Source organism: Mustela erminea, chromosome 15, assembly GCF_009829155.1.
Source record: "Mustela erminea isolate mMusErm1 chromosome 15, mMusErm1.Pri, whole genome shotgun sequence".
NCBI classification, from domain to species: Eukaryota; Metazoa; Chordata; class Mammalia; order Carnivora; family Mustelidae; genus Mustela; species Mustela erminea.
The window spans coordinates 76,466,714-76,485,834 of record NC_045628.1 but is presented as its reverse complement, the minus strand read 5'-3'; the positions used below and the strand labels follow the sequence as shown (position 1 = coordinate 76,485,834).

Genomic DNA, 19,121 nt, shown 5'->3' with positions numbered 1-19,121 from the left:
AAGAGAGGAATAAAACATTGACCTTATGCTTGTTTCTTTTTCCGTTTATGTGATTATCTCAGTAAAAATTTCCATAAGCACAGTTTGTAGGGAAAGAGTATACAATTAAACTTTTGATATTTGACTTAACTTTTTTAGAAATGTTGCACATGTTTATATTCCTATTCATAGATGGCGATTTTCCTAGAGCCTTGAAAACACAGAGATGTGAAATCCTTTCACATCTCTGTCATTGTATAAGGCAAAAAAACCCCTCATTGTTTAAATTTAATTTCTGGTGCTGTTAAACTTCTCATTTATTAATTGGCTATTGGTGTTTCTTTAATGTCTTTTGCTCATTTTTCTGTTTGGCTATTTTTAAATTCATTGTAAGCTCTGTGTGTGTTAAGAGATTTAAACCTCTTCTATCAGATGTTTCAATTCTCCCCATTTTGTTTTTGGTCTTGAATTTGATAACGGATTTATGCTGTCACTTTTGAAATGCCACACTTACTCTGATGATCTCTTATTAAGTACATTTAAAAAGAATAAAATATTAAGCTCATTTCGTTAAAATAACACAATTCTCTATTTGCTGAGTCAGTGATTTTAAATTGAAGGGACTGTCAATGTTCTCATGTAATTTGAATCTACTGTCATTTTTATTGCTAAATGATCGATAGTAATTAACTTCCCTTAGCAAATGAATATGTTCTCAATCTTCTCTGCATTTTAATTGTCAAATTTAAATTTCACTTTCTGTTGCTTTTACCTCAGTCTTAATCTTTTCTTTTCTTTGAAATGCTGCACAAGTAACATTAGGTTCAAACTTGTTTAGAAATATGATAGCTCCTAGAGAAAAGGCCTCAACTTTGAAAGAGTTAATTTTGTTTTCCTACTAAATAAAAAGTACTCCAGGCTGGATTTCCAAGATTGTGTTGAGATAGAGATATGCTTTGGAAAGAACAGATTAAATTTTGTTGTAACAAATCAGGAGTTCAACCTTGTACTACTTTGTGTATTTTAGTTTAATTGGTACTTTGTGTGCAGTGACCACTTGGCTTTTCTTGAGTCAAGAAAGAATCTTGTTCTATTGACTGGAATTTGTTCTATTGACTGATTATAAAAGATCTCATGGCAGATCTTTGTTTTAGAGGTTTTTTTTTTTAAGAGATGTGTGGTGGTTTGGTGTTTGATACTTAACCATATTTAAATGTGTGAACTGAATGAAGCAGCATGCCTTTTCTGTACAATATGTAATTGTATAGTCCTTATTTTGTTTTAGCTTTGGGCATTTTGGCTTGCCTAATCCAGCTTGATAAAACGATGGTACATATACTACTTGGATTTAGGAACTAGTAGCTCACTCTGAGATTGTGTGGTTGGCTTTTTATTTTTCTCTGATCATTGTATTTACAAAGTGGAGTAGCTGATTTTAATAGCTTGGCATTACTGGTGGCTATCTCTGTTTTCCTACGAATTAGGGGTCTGTAATGAATTCATAAAGGTGAGTTTAGAATTCTTATCACAAACATGCTAGCCGAAGTTTTGGCTAAATTTAACCCAAACTGTGTAATTTCTCCAACTCTGTTTAATTCCCAGTATTTTTTTTCCTTGCATTTTGAAAATGGGGACAGGGAGCTGCTTAATTTTATTTCTTTGAATGGAGCCTCTGTAGCTCTTGTTTCTTACTGATAACCATCTATGCCAGTTAGATTCAAAGAGAGATTGATTCATTTAGAAACTGGTATTTGGTCATTTTAGGATTAGCTAGTATAATGTAAGAGTGAAATATGTTTAGGAATGTTATAGAATATGGAACAGCTTTCTTCAGATTGGAGGCAGAGTATCATGTAAGAGTACAAACTCCAGGGCCTGACGTTGTATTAGTTGTGAGATTATAGGCAAATTATTTTAACTTCTTCTAAGCCTTACTTTTCTCATCAGTAAAGTTGGTTCTACAATTGTGCCAGTCTCACAGAATTATGATGATTAATACCATAATGGGTATAAAGTGCTTGGCATAGTGCCCTGTGCTTATTAAATGGTAGTTCCAGTCTTGACTGCTTATGATTCTGTAATTTTAAAATGTGTTTATCTGTTTCTGAATGTGTGTGAGATTTACTTTTGATTAACCACTACCTTACTTTAAGTTCAATTACAGCAGGGTATATTAGAGTATATTAGTAATACCAAGTATATATATTATTTAGCAGATCTGAAGATCCTCTCTTACATTTTAAGATTGAATTTAACCAAGGGTACACATATAAATACATAAAAAGGGAACCTTTTGCTAAGAAGCAAATAGGCATTTTAGCATGATCTTTGGTTTTGATAAGGTACTGAAACACATTATAAAAACTTAAAATTGTTACAGTTGATTGTTGTGGAAATAAGGTTCATGACTTAAAAAAACAACTTTACTCATGTTCACTTAAAATGATTTTTTGTCATGGTATTTTATTTATCTACATTTTATATTCTAGTTCCATTCTAAAGCAAAAGAATGAAAGAAGTTGCAGTTTGGTGTTCTAGTTCTTTCGAAACTTAGTAAGAGTATTCCAACTGATCTTGATTTTGTTGGAGTAGAACTCCATTGTAATATTGAGGTTTTAAGGACAAAAGTAATGACTGCTTTGTAGGCTTTCTTAAATTTATGCAGAAATATTGGGGGACTGATTCATAGTAGAGCTTAAAAATGTGTTTGCATATGTATGTAAATCCTTTTTGCTTTATTTGATATCATTTAGATCAATTTTTACTTAGCAGCATCTTCTGTTTTTATCCTGTCATCCTGTGCATTGATTCCACAAATTAAAAGTTCTTTTTCATTTACAGATGTTTACCTGCCCCTGAGTCTTAACAGTGAGCCTGTTTCTCGATAGACTGACTTGTCTGTTGCATCCTACTCTTGTTTTTATTTGAACAATGAAAACTTAAGGAGTCTAATATGTTTTCACAAAAAGCCCATAATTAATAATTAATTGGCAAGACAAAATACAATATAATCTTTGCAGCTGGCTTGCTCTGTTTCTGACTTTAAGTCTTTTACCTATGGAGAGAATGATTGGAGCCCACGCTACAGTGACTTGTAGGTCTGGGTTTACTGTTTTAAATTAATTAGGTGTAGGAGCCTTTAAGATCCAGGTAACAAATTAGGTAGAGGTATATAGTTCCCTATCCTGATGACTATATGAAAATTTATTTGATTTAGAAATTCAAGTGTTTTATTGTTTGGGGTCTGTTTTTTCCCAGTGACTTTAGATTAACCACTGAATTAATGGAATTACAGTCTCATATTTAGTTCTCATAATTATAAATATGCTAAAATGCCAAGGCATTTAATTAATTGAGGGAAGACCATTGTGAGTTAGAAGAGGTGGTGAAAGAAATGCAGGTTTATTTTCAAATGAGTATGTAGTAGATTCTAGACCAGAGGTTTCTATTAGTGGACCTAAGACCATCAAGAGTGGCAGGAGGTAGGTTGCTGAGTTACTATAGCAAAAGTTAATGATTTTATGTAACTGTTAAGCATTATCTGAAAGAAGATAATTCATATTTTAGTATATGTGCTGCTGAAGCAAGCACTGAAAGAAGATAATTCATATATATGTACCACTGTTTTTAAGTATATGGAGCAGTTTTGACTAATAAAATGAAAATCATCCAAAAATGTCATTCACAGTAACTTTAAATCATTATTCATTGTTTCAGAGTATAAAGGGTGAAAGCACAATGGTATTTTTGACGTTCAAAAAGAGTTTTTAAATTTCAGGGTATTGGAAACTTTTTGTACTAGGATAACAATTTGATTTCTAGTTTATTACTAATTAGATGACGTATAACTACATATGGCTGGTAATATGAAATGTTGTTTTGCAGTTGTACCAAAAGAATTGTGCACTGAAAAATTGGTCTGTTACTTGGTAGCTTTAACTACATTTTCTATTACAAGCATGGTATTTATAGATTTTTCTTTGGCTTGACTGAAATTTCAGAAGAGAATATATCTTAGCTTTGTATTTCTAGGAAGAAGGGCATAGAACCTTATGCTGAAATGTTGACTGAATGAATATGTGAAAAAATGTGCATACATTTAGAGTTTTGAACTCAAACAGTCCTAAAAATTAGCTTTTACTGTTTGTTCTTTTTTCGACATAGAGACTTACCTCAGTTGTAAGGAATGAAGGTGGACTTCTTTTAGACCTAAACCATTGGAAATGGCTTTTACGAACCAGGGCAAGAAATTTTGAAGAGCCAGGGCTCTGGGGGCTGCATGTGTAATGGTCTTGAAGTTCTTGAGGGCTCTAAGTATCTGGGTCAAGCTTTATGGATTTGGGATGTTGAACTATTGAATTTCTCTCTTTTTTTTTTTTTTTTTTTAAAGATTTTTATTTATTTATTTGAGAGAGAGACAGTGAGAGAGAGCATGAGCGAGGAGAAGGTCAGAGAGAGAAGCAGACTCCCCGTGGAGCTGGGAGCCTGATGTGGGACTCGATCCTGGGACTCCAGGATCATGACCTGAGCCTAAGGCAGTCGTCCAACCAACTGAGCCACCCAGGCGTCCCTGAATTTCTCTCTTTTTATTTCAGGGAGTGGCTTCAGTTTCTGTCTGGACCAGTAGTTGTTTCTTATCTAGGTTATTTCTGTGACATTCTCTGGAACTTCACTACTCAAAGTGTGGTCACCAGATAAGCAGTACTAGCAGTCTTGGGAGCCTTTTAGAAATGTAGAGTCAGGCTTCACTCTAGACCCACTAAATCAGAATCTTTATTTTAGTAACATCTTGAGAAGATTCATGGGTTCATTATAGTTTAAATATGGAAGGATCCTTGAATACTTTGTTCAGATCTAACCTGTTGTTTTATTTTTTAAATGCTCAGTATAAAGGGTAAAACTATTTTCATCTTCTGTCTTATTGTACTGTTTATTTAGATTTTGTGAAGAATGATAAAAATTCACTCTTAGAGTAAATCTTGAGACTTAAAGTAAAAATTTTGTAACTAGAGGGGAGGAAGGGGGAGATACGGAGGAACACTTTCAGGCCCTGCTGTATATTTTCTACAGGAACAAAAAGAGATGGGAATTTTGATGTACAATATTGACTTACTAGGAGGTGGGGTACAAAAGCTGGTTATTTACCAATAGGACAGGACATTTAAATGCTTGCATTCCATAAGTGGAATTCCATAGAGGGGCAAGGCTGTCAAGGATAGAAGATCAACAAGAGGACATACCTGTTTTTTTAGCTCTCACATTTTCAAGATTGGTCTAGGAAAGAATTACTAGAAACTAAGGAAAAGGGAAGAGGGATGTTGCTTTTGTTTGCTGGGGAGTAGAGGGTTTATTTTAAAGATCTCAAGAATTTTAGGGTAATAACTTTAGGGGGTGAACATTTTCCATAAAATTTTGTTTGTTCCTTTTATTTCTTCCTCTTCTATTTGACTTCTCTGATTTCCTTAGCCCCCACTTTCAATCACCTGTAGTTGTTATTAACCTAGCAGTTCTCTCCACAACCAGTCTTTATTAGGTCTATTCCCATTTCAGTTCCCTTTGAGTTCACATCCTTCACCTACACCAGTGATTCTGAAATGGGGGCAGTTTTGTTTCCCCATGACGTTGAAGATGTATTTGGTTGTCACATCTGGGACTGTGGTGCTACTAGCATCTAGAGGTTAAAGGTCAGGGATGCTGCTAAACATGCTACAGTGCACAAAACTGCCTCCATGACAAAGAATTATCGAAAGTCTGTAGTGCTTATAGAGTTGAGAAACTCTAACCTTGATTACTGTCAGAGTCCACAAATTTTTCTGCCTGTTTCCACTTTAATTTTCATTCAGAAGCTTTTAAGAGTTCCCATTGCCCATGGAATGAAATGTAATTGCCCATGGAATGAAGTCTGAAGTCCTTGGTGTAGGCTATAGAACAGTTTTTTTATTGCTTTGAAGACTCATCTTTTTGCTCTCCAAGGGTAGCCCTCTCTAAAGGGCCGATTGAATACTTGGGGTTTTCGCTTAACACCATAGTGCCTCTACATACACGTTTTTCCAAGCCTACAGTACCTCTCTCTCCCACCTGCTTCCTCCATCTGGGTGCACTTACTCCTTCAGAGTTGCATTCGCCTTCTCTGTGAACTCTTTGTCTCTGCCCTATGGTACCTTAATTATATATGCATTCTTTTTATCACAGTATGTTCTGTTTGCATGACTTTGTTTCCTACTACATTATATTCTCTTTGAGGGAAAGGTGTGTGTTTTATTTAACATATTTAGAACAATTCCTGATACAAAGTAGTCTCTTAGATGTTTAGTTGAACGTACATTTTTTTTTCCTTCAAGGGATAAATAATAGGGTAGTTTGGAAATTAGTTTATAGTTGAGATTTTACTCTAATTTTTGTCTCGTGCAGTAATATGTACTCTTTTTGCCTCACCTTCATGCTTTCTATTTCTGCTATCCCTTTTCAGATGTCATTTTGCCTTCCATTGCTTATGATGGTAATTTAAATGGTATTGATATCTTAGGTCTTTTCATTCAGTATCACATAGAAGGTTGTACTTTTGGATTAGATTTTAATCTCTGGCTAGTTATCGAAGAAAGTTAAATCTATAGTGGCATATGTTTGGGGATCTCTTCCACCTAAGAGGGAAGGCATTAGGCTAATTATAGGTTTTTGAGGGTTGGGGTGGAGGGAAAGTAGTGAATTCTTCTTTGGAAAAATGAGCTGTTGGGGAGGGAGAATGCTACAGTGGATTTATTTAAATACTTTTTTCTACATTGCTTAGTACACTACTATAAGAAGATAAATTGTGCTATTGTAATAACCAGCTCAAAGCAGGTCTGCATTTGTGAAGGATCTGAATAACAGAAGACCATTTAACGCAATAATCTACTTGCTTTCAAATATATGACTGAAATTTAGGTGCCCTGTAGTAATTCTATTTGATAGGTTATTTTGTTTAAATAAATACCCTTTGATGTGTTGGAACTTTCCTAATAGTTAAGATATTCTTTAGCCCAGACATTTTCTAAAATACAAAATTTAAATTAGTGAAAGCTTAATAAAGGTGTAGTATTTTTGCTGTGTATCAAAGCCTTGTAGTTGTGAGCTATATTACTAGAAATAACTTGCTTTAAAATTCTTTCATTTATAATATTGTTCTGATGGGTACATATTTATTTTCATCCACAAAAGTTGCTTGTGATATAGACTTAAAGAGTAATTGAATTGGTACAAGAGTGCATGGAGATGGAAATATTTTAGCCTCATGGAACTTTATTCACTGCTGTAATTATTGGAATGGTAGGTAGTTTAGTTACCTTTCTTATGCAAGTTTAATTTTTTTTTTTCATCTTAAGTCAAAGACTACTAGCAGAGGCCCATTTCTGTTAGTGTCTACTTTGCATAGAATGATTTCATAGGCATTATTCGCACGGTCATTTTGAAATTTAGAAATCAAGTGTTTTCTTCAAATTAGTTGTCTCTACTGGTCAAAATTTTATATATTTTATATGTTTGTCTGGCTAGGACACTCTTTTTTGAAGAAAGTTAATTTTAACTATTTGCTTTAGCAGACTTATGACAGAATAGTGAGTAAACATAAGTTATTTCAGGTCTTAAACTATCTTCCCAAGAATGATTAGCATTCCTTAAAGGGAAAAATATATATACAAATTCCTATAAAGATATAATTTAATGCAAATTTGCTATAAATTAGGGAGGTAAGGTGGTGGAAACTATCATTAATTTTCACATATTAAAAAGCCCTGCCAACCACAACTAAGATTGTTTACTAACTTTATTATAATGTTTGCCAGTGAGTTCATGCTTTTATTGGACAAGCTATTTAATATCAGTCTGTGTACATTACTGGTATACTCATAACACCCATGAAAGTTGTGTATTTTTTTTTTTTTTTTACAAAATTTGAGCTTATTTCATCTAATACCTTAAGTTGAAGGCCCACTTAAGACATAGTGACTTGTACTTTTGCCTAATGTGCATAGAATTTAAAAAAATTTAAAAAATCCATTCCTTAGGAATTAACTGCTTCTTTTAAGTGGAGGTAGTTCCTCAGCAGGAAATAAGGTAGCAAAATGGGAACAGAAAAAGACATAGTTTGGAGAATTTTTTTTTTACCTGTATTTGGTGCCCTTTGAAGCATTTCTTCATATTGCAGTGAGAATAGGTAAGTGCCAGTGGAAAAAATTTTGCAAGGCATTTAACTTTGCTGATAAGTTAATTTCTATTCATTAAGGTTTTATACAATCAAATTATAATGTATACTTCTAAAACATCTGTTGCTTTTTACCTATATGTTGTTCAGCCTGTTAGGACTGTGGGTTATTTTGGAGGTATGTATGGGGGGGGGGTGTTGGGAAATGGTGGGTGGTGATAAGGACATTAGAGGGAGTGTCTTAGAAATTTTACTTGTTCCCTATTCCACCATCCCTGGTATCATCTATATGTTAGTTATGTTAGTTTAGATTAGTGTGGGGGATGTTAGGAGTGGCCTGGTTTCTTTCCTTCTTTTTCCTAGCCAAGGAAGTATCGCCTGGGGATGCTGGAGGAGAGGCTAGTTCCGATGGGATCAAAGGCACGAAAAGCAAAGAACCCTATTGGCTGCCTTGCTGACAGGTGTAAATCAGGAGTACCCATCAATATGGTTTGGTGGAACAGAGTCACAGAAAACAATTTACAGGTAAAAATAATTTTATTAGACATTTTTTGAAAGTGAATATCTTGGTTGCTTTCTGTGTCTGGGTGGGATGGTGGGTGTGAGATTGAATGGTTTAGATGATATCTGTAGGTGATTTTTTTTTTTTTTTTTTTTTTTAAATCAAAGGAAGGTTAGTGACTTGTTAACCAACTAAATGATTTTGGTGACTTTTTGAACTTTCTCTGCTTATAGTTTACTTTCCTAAAAGTATACTAAGTTTAGTTTTTCCCTTTTGGATTTTGTTAACAGATATGAGGTCAGTTATTTTAATACACAAAGTTATTCAGGGTACTGTATTAAAAAATCATTAAAAAATTTATTATGGGAAACCTCATTTATACTCTGAATAACAGGAAGCTTCATATGTTTACTTTTTGTACATTTTTACTAAATAAAAATTACATGTAAACAAATTTGTTAAGTATTGGCTCTAAAACGAGCCTCAATATTATGTTGTCATAGGCACGTGCATTTTAGTCTTTGACTCTCCCTTATCAATACTGAATAATGAAAATGGACTTTGTAACTCAAAAACTATCTTTTGAGTAGGATTCTGAAGTACCTATGAAATAATTTGAATTAGATTCAGTTTTAATTTGGAGTATAATTCTCATTTTAAAAAATTGGTAATGGTAATAATATAGCTCTTAACCCAAATTTCAGTTTAGATGTAAGCAAAATATTTTTCTTCCCAAATGTTCTGAATATATGGGTCTTTTTAATGTATATTGCTAACCAAGCGTCTGTAATCCCACACACATGTACCACACACAGAAAAGCTATAACAAAGTTAACAACTTGGTTATATTTCTGTCACCAGCCTTGTGTTACGAAGGGGTTCCACAATATTTTGGTCTGTTCAGTATTAATACCATAGCAATATCTTTATTGCCTTGGGCATAAAAATAAAGGAGTTAGTCCAAAAATATTGCAAAACATAGTTTCTGTCCCAAAATAAATTTTCATAGTATTTTCTAAAGGTAAGGGAAGCCTGGGGACAGGGAAAGGGGTCCACATCATGATACACTTAAAATTTCATTGGAAAGTTTTGACTATGTCAATTATGAATAGCAGTGTAGTTCACTGAATTTTTGTCTTTTTAGATTGGTAGGAGAGAGATTTGATGTGGATTGTTAGAATTATTTTTCAGTTTTAATCAGAATAAATGGGGCCCTAACTGTATACGAACTGTTAAAAGTGGAACTGGAAATGCTTGTACGCTGTGGGGTAAAACGGTGATAAATGCACGGGTGTATCCACTTGGCTTTTCCACAGCTGCCCGTCTTATCTTATTGTCAGCTTTTGAGGTACCTCTGTGTAGCACAGCTTGAAAAATCGTTAGGTTACTGTAAGAATGCATGCTAGAAATGGTTTTATTTTTAATTAAAACAGGTTATAATAGATAAACTTTTCAATGTACAAAAAATTGAACTTGTGTTATCTGAATCTCCTATTTCAACTACTACTATTATTTTATACTTCAGCTAGTTCTTTTCCTTTAAGGACATAAGGAATACTTCAGTAGCTTGGTCTGATATTGGAAGGACAGTATCACCTTGCAGTATCAGTCACATGTTGAAATATTGAAAAATGCTCATCTGTTGTCCATTATTGTGTTTGTGGATTCCTAAACTGTGGATACCTCGTGTTGTTTATGCAGTGCAAGGAGTATGTCAGTACCTTTTTTTTTTTTTTTTTAAACTGGGGTTTTTATCTTTTTGATGTGTAAGGAAACTAATTCGTGTGAATCAAGTCTTTACCTTTTTATTTTATTTTTTTTTTTAGTTTTGTATGATGCCTTTTAACATATCTGTCCACAAAAATTTTATAGAGTTTAAAAAATATGAGTAGCCGGGTCTATTAATCTTTCCTGCTTCATTTGTTTCCTTTCTTTTAAATCTTAGGCCTTCTCAATCCTAAGGTCAGAGAAATGTTTATTTGTACTTTGTTTTAGTAATTATAGCTGTGTTTCTTAAATGGTTACCTTATGCCAGGCACTGTGCTAAAGCTTTTTACATATATTGTCTCTTTTGGTCTTTCTAATAGCTCATGAGAGGAATATTACTATTAAATGAAGAAACTTCTTCAGAGAAGCTTAGTAACATTAAGGTTAAATAGTAGTAGTAAATAGAGGAGCAGACATTTTAACCCATGTTTGTCAGACTTTAAATTCTCTTAATCTTTATGTGATATACCCTCTATTGAACTACAGCTGTGGTTAGCTTAATTATCTAACTGGTTAACTGAACTTCTATAGGACAACTTGTTTTTGGATGAGAGCGCATACATATTTTCTGTCCATAGATTGTAACTTATGCATAACAGCAGGATTGGTTAAGGTCAGTCCTTTTTCCTCGTGATTCCATCTGATTCTCAGTGACCTTTAATTACCTTTCTTTCTGGAACTGGAAACATTTCTTTACATTGATTTCTTAGTGTTAAGCTACCATGTTTAGAAGTTTTTCCAGTTTTGAAAACAAAAGATAACCATCAAAACCCTTATACCAAAATGAGCTACAGAAACTTTTCTCTGAAGGTTTCCACATGAATCATTCATAATTGCATTTATTCTGCAATTATTATTGGATTTCTTTCAAGAGCCCCATGATCCCCTTTTAGTATATATATATATATATATATATATACTTTTTTCTTTTCCATTAAGGATCTCATATGAGAGAGCCTGTTTACACATTTGTAAGACAGTGATTCATGCTTTCATTTAAAACATACATACAAAAATACATGTGTATATATATAAAATGTGCTAATTAAAGAATCAAAGATATTTATTATTTTCCTTAGTTTTTCATATTGTGGTGAAGGCTAAATTTTTTTTCATATGGCTCTTTGAAATATTGATAATGTTCATCCGGTTTCCATTATTCTCTTTGTGGAGTTCCCACTTGAGAACCCTTGGAATAGATCTTTCTTTTCTCTGATTTCTTTACCACCCATTTATGCCTTCAGTGTCTACAGTTTGGCGTCATCAAAATTTTGCTAACATTGGGACTCCTGGGTGGTTCGGTCAGTTAAGGGTCTACCTTTGGCTATGGTCATGATCTCGGGGTCCTGGGATCAAACCCCATATAGGGCTCCTTGCTCGGCAGGGTCCTGCTTCTCCTCCCTCTCTCTCTGCCCTCTCCCCACCCTGCTCATTCTCTCTTCTCTCTTTCTCAAGTAAATACATAAAAATGTTGAAAAAATTTTTTTGCTGAAATTGCTCTCAAAATTTGTCAGAGAACTCCTTAATTACCAAATAGAGTGTTTTATCTAGTGCTTAAAACTGCTGGCCACCTATTTTTGAAACTTTCCTTTTATCAGTCATGACTTTTTGTTTTACCCCAGCTCCTTGTGAGCTCCTGTTCTTGGTGCACTCATTCTTTGCTTTCCCTTGTATGCCTAAGACCTAAAATTTTATTTCTATTAGGGTTGTCTTCTGAGTTCAAGACTCTTATTTTTTTGTGCTTTTTGATATCTTTGCATGTTGATATGTATCCCGCTGTCACTGCAAATTTGGCTTGTCTAAAACAGGCTTTTTTCTATTTTTAAAATCTACAGTTTCTTTTGTAGTTCTTCTTTAATGTCTTCATCATCTTCCCAGTCCAGTCACTGAGGCTTATGTATCTTAATTTCTCCCCTATCATCTCACATTCTACCATTTATTATAAGAAGGAAACTATTGAAGTTTTGACTAATTGAAAGATAGTACATTGGACAGTTTATTTGCCATCATATTAAGGCTTTGCCACAGTAATGACATATTATCCTCTTTTGACAAATAACATAAGTTGCAATTTAGAAAAGCTTTATTTTTTTTTTAAGATTTTATTTTTAAAGTAATGTCTACACCGAGTGTGCGGCTCAGACTCATCACTCTGAGGTCAAGATTCACATGCTCCATTGACTGAGCCAGCCAGGTGGCCCAGACCTTATTGTTAATAAGCAATAGAGCTAGGATTCTAGCCTAGCCCTGTTTAATTCTAAACCTGAGATTTTTCTGCTATGTTGTCTGCCTCTAATCCCTATTCCTTAAAATTCTGCAGTATCTTCCTCTTCTTTCCTTTTTTAACACTACTGACATAGTTTCCACCCTAAGGGTATTTTCTGTATAATTTTTGTCAAATCCCTTTGGGTGTGTTTTACTTATCTAGGGCTCTCTCTCTTACTGTTCATACATACTAAATTCTAATGAAATGGAATCTTTCATACCTCATATAATATGAAATACATTGTCAGATCTCTGTATCTTTGCATCTTTGTACGGTTGTTAACCGAGCCTAAAAAAAAAAAAACTTTCCTCCTTTTCCTTTAAGAGTTAATTCACATACTACCTTCATTGTAAATACTTGCCTGAAAGAATTTTTTTTAACCATTTCTGTAATACCTCGTGTTTTTTAAGAGTTATTTCATTGTTTTATATTATTTCTTTACCTGTTTGCTTTTTCCCATTGGACTATAAATATTTGAGACTGAGCATGTATTTATTACTGTTTTTGTACCCTTAATGTATTCTGTCTCTAAATGTTACTGTTTAATTTCCTTTTATTAGGCAGTGTATATAATTTGTGGTAATTTATTCCAGTACTTTTCTGTGTTTAAAAATTGTTCTGGGATTTATAGCCACCATATTACTATTGCTTAGTTTTATTATCACAGCTGATTTAGAACAGAGGATAGTGATTTCTTTTTAAATGTTAGAGAATCTTCTTCTTCTTTTTTTTTTTAAACTCATGAAAGTTTATCATTGTTTAAGTGTTCTTGATATTTTCTAATCTTCTTATCTTGGTAGTAGTCTTAATTACTTATTGACATTGTTGTTAAGTCACAGGGCTTCTCCAGTTTATGTTTTTCTCATCATCTTAGCCCAAACACCAAGCAGATGGTAGGTGGAAGGTCACCCGAGACTCATATCAGTAGTACTTTATTTTACTTAAGTGTAAATTCTCTTTATCATTCTTTGGTCTTTGCCTAGGTTGTTTATCCATTTCTCTGCCTGACCAATCTATATGTCAGTTTCCAAATTTTTGATTTGTTCTGTGATTATATAGTTCAGATACCATTGTTTAGGATTGAAATATTTTAGCACTTACCTTACAGAATTGTGAGGATTCAAATTTCCAGGCACATAGTAGATACAAAATAAATTTCCATTCCGTCAGTTTCACCTTATTCCGTCAGTTTCACTCCTAAACTCGGTCTCTGTTTATATTTACATAGGATGCCATCAGTTATATTCAGATGTATGTGGCATGATGTGTGTATTATATGTATATTTAGAGAAAGGCAGTAACATTAATTGTCTTTTAGGGGCTCACATTTTAATGCCAACTCTCTTGAATATTTTTTAAAATTTGTTTAAAAATGCCTTTTTTTTTTTTTTTTTAAAAGAAAGGCTTAACAGGGGCGCCTAGGTGGCTCAGTTGGTTAAGCCTCTGTTTTTGGTGCAGGTCATGATCTCAGGGTCCTGGAATTGAGCCCTGCGTCGGGCTCTCTGCTCAGTGGGGAGCTTGCTTCCTCCTCTCTCTCTGCCTGCCTCTCTGCATACTTGTGATCTCTGTCAAATAAATTAAAAAAAAAAAAAAAAAGAAGGCATAACAGTGTGCTCTCACCTTTCCCATAAGACTTAGTGTTAAGGGGTGCCAAAATGGTTCAGTCAGTTAAGCATCCGACTCTTGATTTTGGCTGGAGTTGTGATCTCCATCAAGCACTGTGTTGGCCCCTGCTCTCAGCAGTCTGCTTGTGGATCTTTTTTTCTCCCTCTGCTCCTACCACTGCGCGCACGTGCTCTTTCTTTCCTTCTCTCAAATAAATAAGTCTTTTTTACAAAATTATTTTTATTAACATATAATGTATTATTTGCCCCAGGGATACAAGTCTGTGAATTGTCAGGCTTATACATTTCACAGTACTCACCATAACCATACCCTCCCCAATGTCCCTCACCCAAAAAAAATTAGGTGTCAGCTGGAATAAAAGGATGGGAGGTACATGGCTGTGTGAACTTCTCAGGGTATTGCAGGTTAAGATTTGCCTAGAGATAATGACATGTTAAATAAATTTCTGTTCATTTTGTCTCAGACTTTTGGAAATAATGGGTTATAGATCATGAATCAATAGTGTTACTGTTGTTTTAGCTTACCCCCGGAGTGATGTAAATGAATGAGAATGGTTGGACTGTTGGCTTTATTAGGAGTTTCATACCTGTCAGCATCTCGTTTGATGACATTTGCCCGCCTTCTGGTTTAATTAAATGGCATTTCTTGTAAGGAGTATTTAATTAGAAGAATGCTCACATTAAGATTTTTGACTCACAAATTCTCCTGTGAATTCTAGTTGCTTGTTACTGGTGCTTTTAAGATCCCAGGGAGGTTTTTGAAACTCACCAGATATATCTCAATCTTTAGACTTTTTGATTTTTAGTGTTAATTCAGGTGATTTCTAAACAGTAGGCCCTAGGAGATAGGATGGTTTGGGCTTTAGACTGGAGTGGTTTAGAATTTTTTAAGGTTGAAACTTAAACCCTCTATCTACTCAGTGTTCCTCAGGACTTTGAAGAGTTCCAGAACTGTGATGCAGCGAAAACGGCATGCCCACTTCTTTTCTCCCTTTATAGCTGATATTCTAAGCCTTTAACACTCTGCAAACCTACTCACCCCTTCCATGTCACTTTTGAGTAAATGACTTGTGTACTTCACTGGAGGGAGAAAGGGCATGAGAATGAATTGCTTCGTGTGGTAACTTTCAGCCTGTGGACAGCTTTTTCATTCATAACTTTTCTTAGTGTTTCTCCTCCTGTTTCAGACAAACAGTTTTCCTTTATTATGTGCTTCAGAACCTGTCTTTATTCCCTCTAACAATTTATTATTTATCCCTTTTCAGTTTTATATAATGTCTCGCTCAACAGTGATTTCTTCCTCCTAGCTTGTTAACATGCAGTGTTTAAATTTCTTTTGCTCTGGGACCCTGGGAGTAAGGAATGCTATCTGAAGAAATGTTCTAGCGTCAATATGTTTGGGAAAGCAGTAAAATTTGAGAAATGCTTGCTACTTATTGTTGCCACTTTTTTACCTTTAATTCATCCTTCAATTCCCATTGTTTTGCCATTCGCTTTCACCACTATGTTGAAACTTTTTGATATGGTCACCTAAGTACCAAAAGTACCAGTTCTTATTCAATCTCTAATGCATTTGACATTGCTGACCATTCCTCTTCCTGTGAACTCAGCTCTTAGCCTGTTCCTTATTAGTCTGTTTTGAGGACCTCTTGTTTGTTGCCTTGACCTCAGGAACTCTCCCAAACTCTGTCCTTCACTCCCTTCTCATTTATTTCACATGGTGCTCCTCGGGGGTCTCAGCAGATATTTATTGCTTCAGCTACTCCCATCCATAGCTGATTTTCAGGGTTTTTTGTTTTTGTTTTTGTTTTTGTTAAATCATCCCCTCAGTCCTTCGCATTGTCTCTGAATACTAACTTCTTCAGAACATCTTTATTTATGTGGTGTAAGACTTTGAAAATTCATTCTATCTAAAACAAACATCACATCTTTTTCTTTAAACGTGTTTTATTCACACATGTCTGTATATGCCTGCTCTCTGTCGTGATTATGGTATCACCCAGTTGTGAGTTTTTCCTGGACTCCTCCATCTTCCTTATTTGTCACATCTTTTGGCCACCAGGTGCTGTTGATTGGGCTACTTTGAAATTGTCTTCACTTTTAATATTACTGAGTTATAGGTCTACTTTAATTTCTTATCTGGATTGTTATTATTGTAAGACTGTTATTATCTAGTATCCTGCTTCTGTTCTTAACTTTCAAACCACTACCTGACTGATATTTGATCTTGTTTTTTACCTTTGTCATTAGTATAAAATTCAGATCCTTCAGGAAGGTATTCAGGGTGTACCTCTTGATTTCTTTCCTGATAACTGCTGTAGACCTACTGAACTATTTGTAGTACCATGAAGAGTACCATGCTCTTTCCGCCTCTTCCTTTGTTTGAACATTGCTTTGCTTGCTTTGACCTTTTCTGTCTTGATTCAAGAAACTTGTCTCCTAGGATTCATTTTGAGCATATGGTTTTATGACCTAATCAGTCAGCGTTAAGCAGTTGTTCACTTTTCCCTAGCACTTAAATTGCTCTAATTAATGCATATCTAACTTGTCTTAAAGGTTAACAGTATATAGCACACTGTAGATACTTAATATTTTTTGATATCTAGGTGTTCTGAGCCCTTGGGATTGTGAAATGAGGTTCAGTGTACATCATATCTGTGAAATGCCCATCTGTGAGCTTCTAGAACACAGTGCCTGTGTTTTATAGCTGCTGCTTCTCCGTAGTGCCTAGCACAGTGCCTAGCACAGTATCTTCTATGTATTAGCTATTCAAATAATTGAAAGAATAAACCTGGATTAGTGATTATTTGGCGATAAAAATATTTGGCTTGGTGGTAGTCCTGAAATTTAATGCTTTGTGCAGTTTCTTAAAACTTTCTTTGGTATAGTTTCATGTCAAAAAATATCATTATGGAAAAATCTTTGAAAAATCTTAAATATATCTTGAATCTTATAACGGAATATGGCAGAGTTCTTAGTTGGAGAGAATGCCTCTAAGTAAATCTCTCTTACTGTGCAATGTGGCAAATAGGTTTTACTATTATATAGCTATTGTTAGAAACTGCATAGATACAGAAAATAGTTATAGTTGTGTAGTAATTCTTGCCTCTTTGGAATGCTGTGATGGTCTCATTGTCCTGGTTTATTCATTAACTGACCTGAATGGATAGTTCTGCTTTTTTTAGGGAGAGTAATTTTTTTTAAGCTTTCTTGAGATAATTGATATGCAAATAGGTAGAGGAATATCGAGAATGAGCTAGGTGATAATGCTTCTGTGACTGTTACTGATTACTGCTATTGGATAACTGGTAACATAAATAACTTTCAAGTGGAAGAGGAGAAGCAGTTCACCTGTTTTTTATTTGAAAATGTGTTCTAGGGCGCCTGGGTAGCTCAGTGGGTTAAGCCGCTGCCTTCGGCTCAGGTCATGATCTCCTCAGGGTCCTGGGATCGAGTTCCGCATCGGGCTGTCTGCTCAGCAGGGAGCCTGCTTCCCTCTCTCTCTCTCTGCCTGCCTCTCCATCTACTTGTGATTTCTCTCTGTCAAATAAATAAATAAAATCTTTAAAAAAAAAAGAAAAAAGAAAATGTGTTCTATCCATTGTACACAGATTTTGCTTTTTTATTCTGTTGGTGTCAATTTAAATATTGCATAATTTACATGCATTCCTGTGTAACACCATGCTATTCAGTGATAATAGGCAAAGAAAAGGGAACTCTGTAAGTGGCTTTGTGATGAACAAATCTTAAACTTTCTTACAACTTTTTTGTAAAAAGTATATGTACTTAATGGAAAAAAATTCAGATACTATAGGGAAGTACAAAGAAGGAAGCAAAAATGACTCGTTTCCTTACCACCCAGAGATGACATCTCTGTTAACATTTTAGTGAGCATCTTCAGTTACATCCTTTTATATCATATGCTTGTGTGCACATATATTTTCCCTCTTTACCCTTCTTCCCTTTCTCTTAGGCATTAGTACACCATTTAACAGAAATAGCTGTTTAGTATAATTGCTGTATTGTAGCCTAATTTCTGTTTTATTTTTACTCACAGGGCTTCTTTCTGTGGTAAATAAAAATAAATCAGTTCACATGATTTTTATTGGCTACACACTATTATAGGTACCAAAATCGACATGACACATGACTGAATCCCTACCAAGAGATATTTTAGTCACTTCCTTTTTTTAAAAAAATCATAAATTTAAAAAATATGTGCAAAACTTAATTTTTTCTACATACATTATTTTCTCCTTAGCTCTAGTTCCTAGATGTTAGGAGTACTAGGGCTGCTTATTTTTTATTTTGATACATATTATCAAACTACTCTCACGAACAGTGTTTAGGGTATTACCTAGTTATGACAAACTTCATAAAGGATGGACTAATGAGTACTTTTTTGGGGGGAAATTTATGTTTCCATAGTTTCAAGCTGTTATATATAATTTTTTAGCTGAGCTTCTGAAAGTTTTTCTGTTTAACTCTATCATAAAATGAAACTTATTTTGAATAGATTTTCACTTGTAGGTTCTGATGTACTGATACTATTTCACTCTAAAGATAGCCAAATTATAAATAGGAGAACTTCTGTTTAAGACAACATTGAAGTGTATCTCTTAGAAGCATTAAGAATCAACTTTCTTCCACAGTCTTCACCGATTTGATTCTGATTTATTTAGAAATCATATTTACTGTATCAGTGTGTTTATCACAGAGCCCAGAGTGCTTCAGAAAACAGACTAATTTCACAGTAGTGGTATTTTAGATGTTAACTTTTAGCTTATAAGGTGAAATTTTGCT

General features: G+C 34.3%; 1 protein-coding gene across 6 annotated transcripts in view; it reads left to right on the top strand.

Moving 5' to 3' along the window:
- PAN3 (poly(A) specific ribonuclease subunit PAN3) overlaps nucleotides 1-19,121 on the top strand; it is a 128,875-nt gene that overhangs the window by 29,284 nt on the left and 80,470 nt on the right. For 4 of the 6 annotated variants that reach the window (XM_032314389.1, XM_032314385.1, XM_032314384.1 and 1 more), the window contains exon 5: nucleotides 8,522-8,683. The exons of the other annotated variants lie outside the window; for them this stretch is intronic. In XM_032314389.1, coding sequence (XP_032170280.1) covers nucleotides 8,522-8,683 — 162 coding nt within the window. The remainder of the gene's footprint in view (nucleotides 1-8,521; nucleotides 8,684-19,121) is intronic. 6 annotated transcript variants of the gene reach the window in all.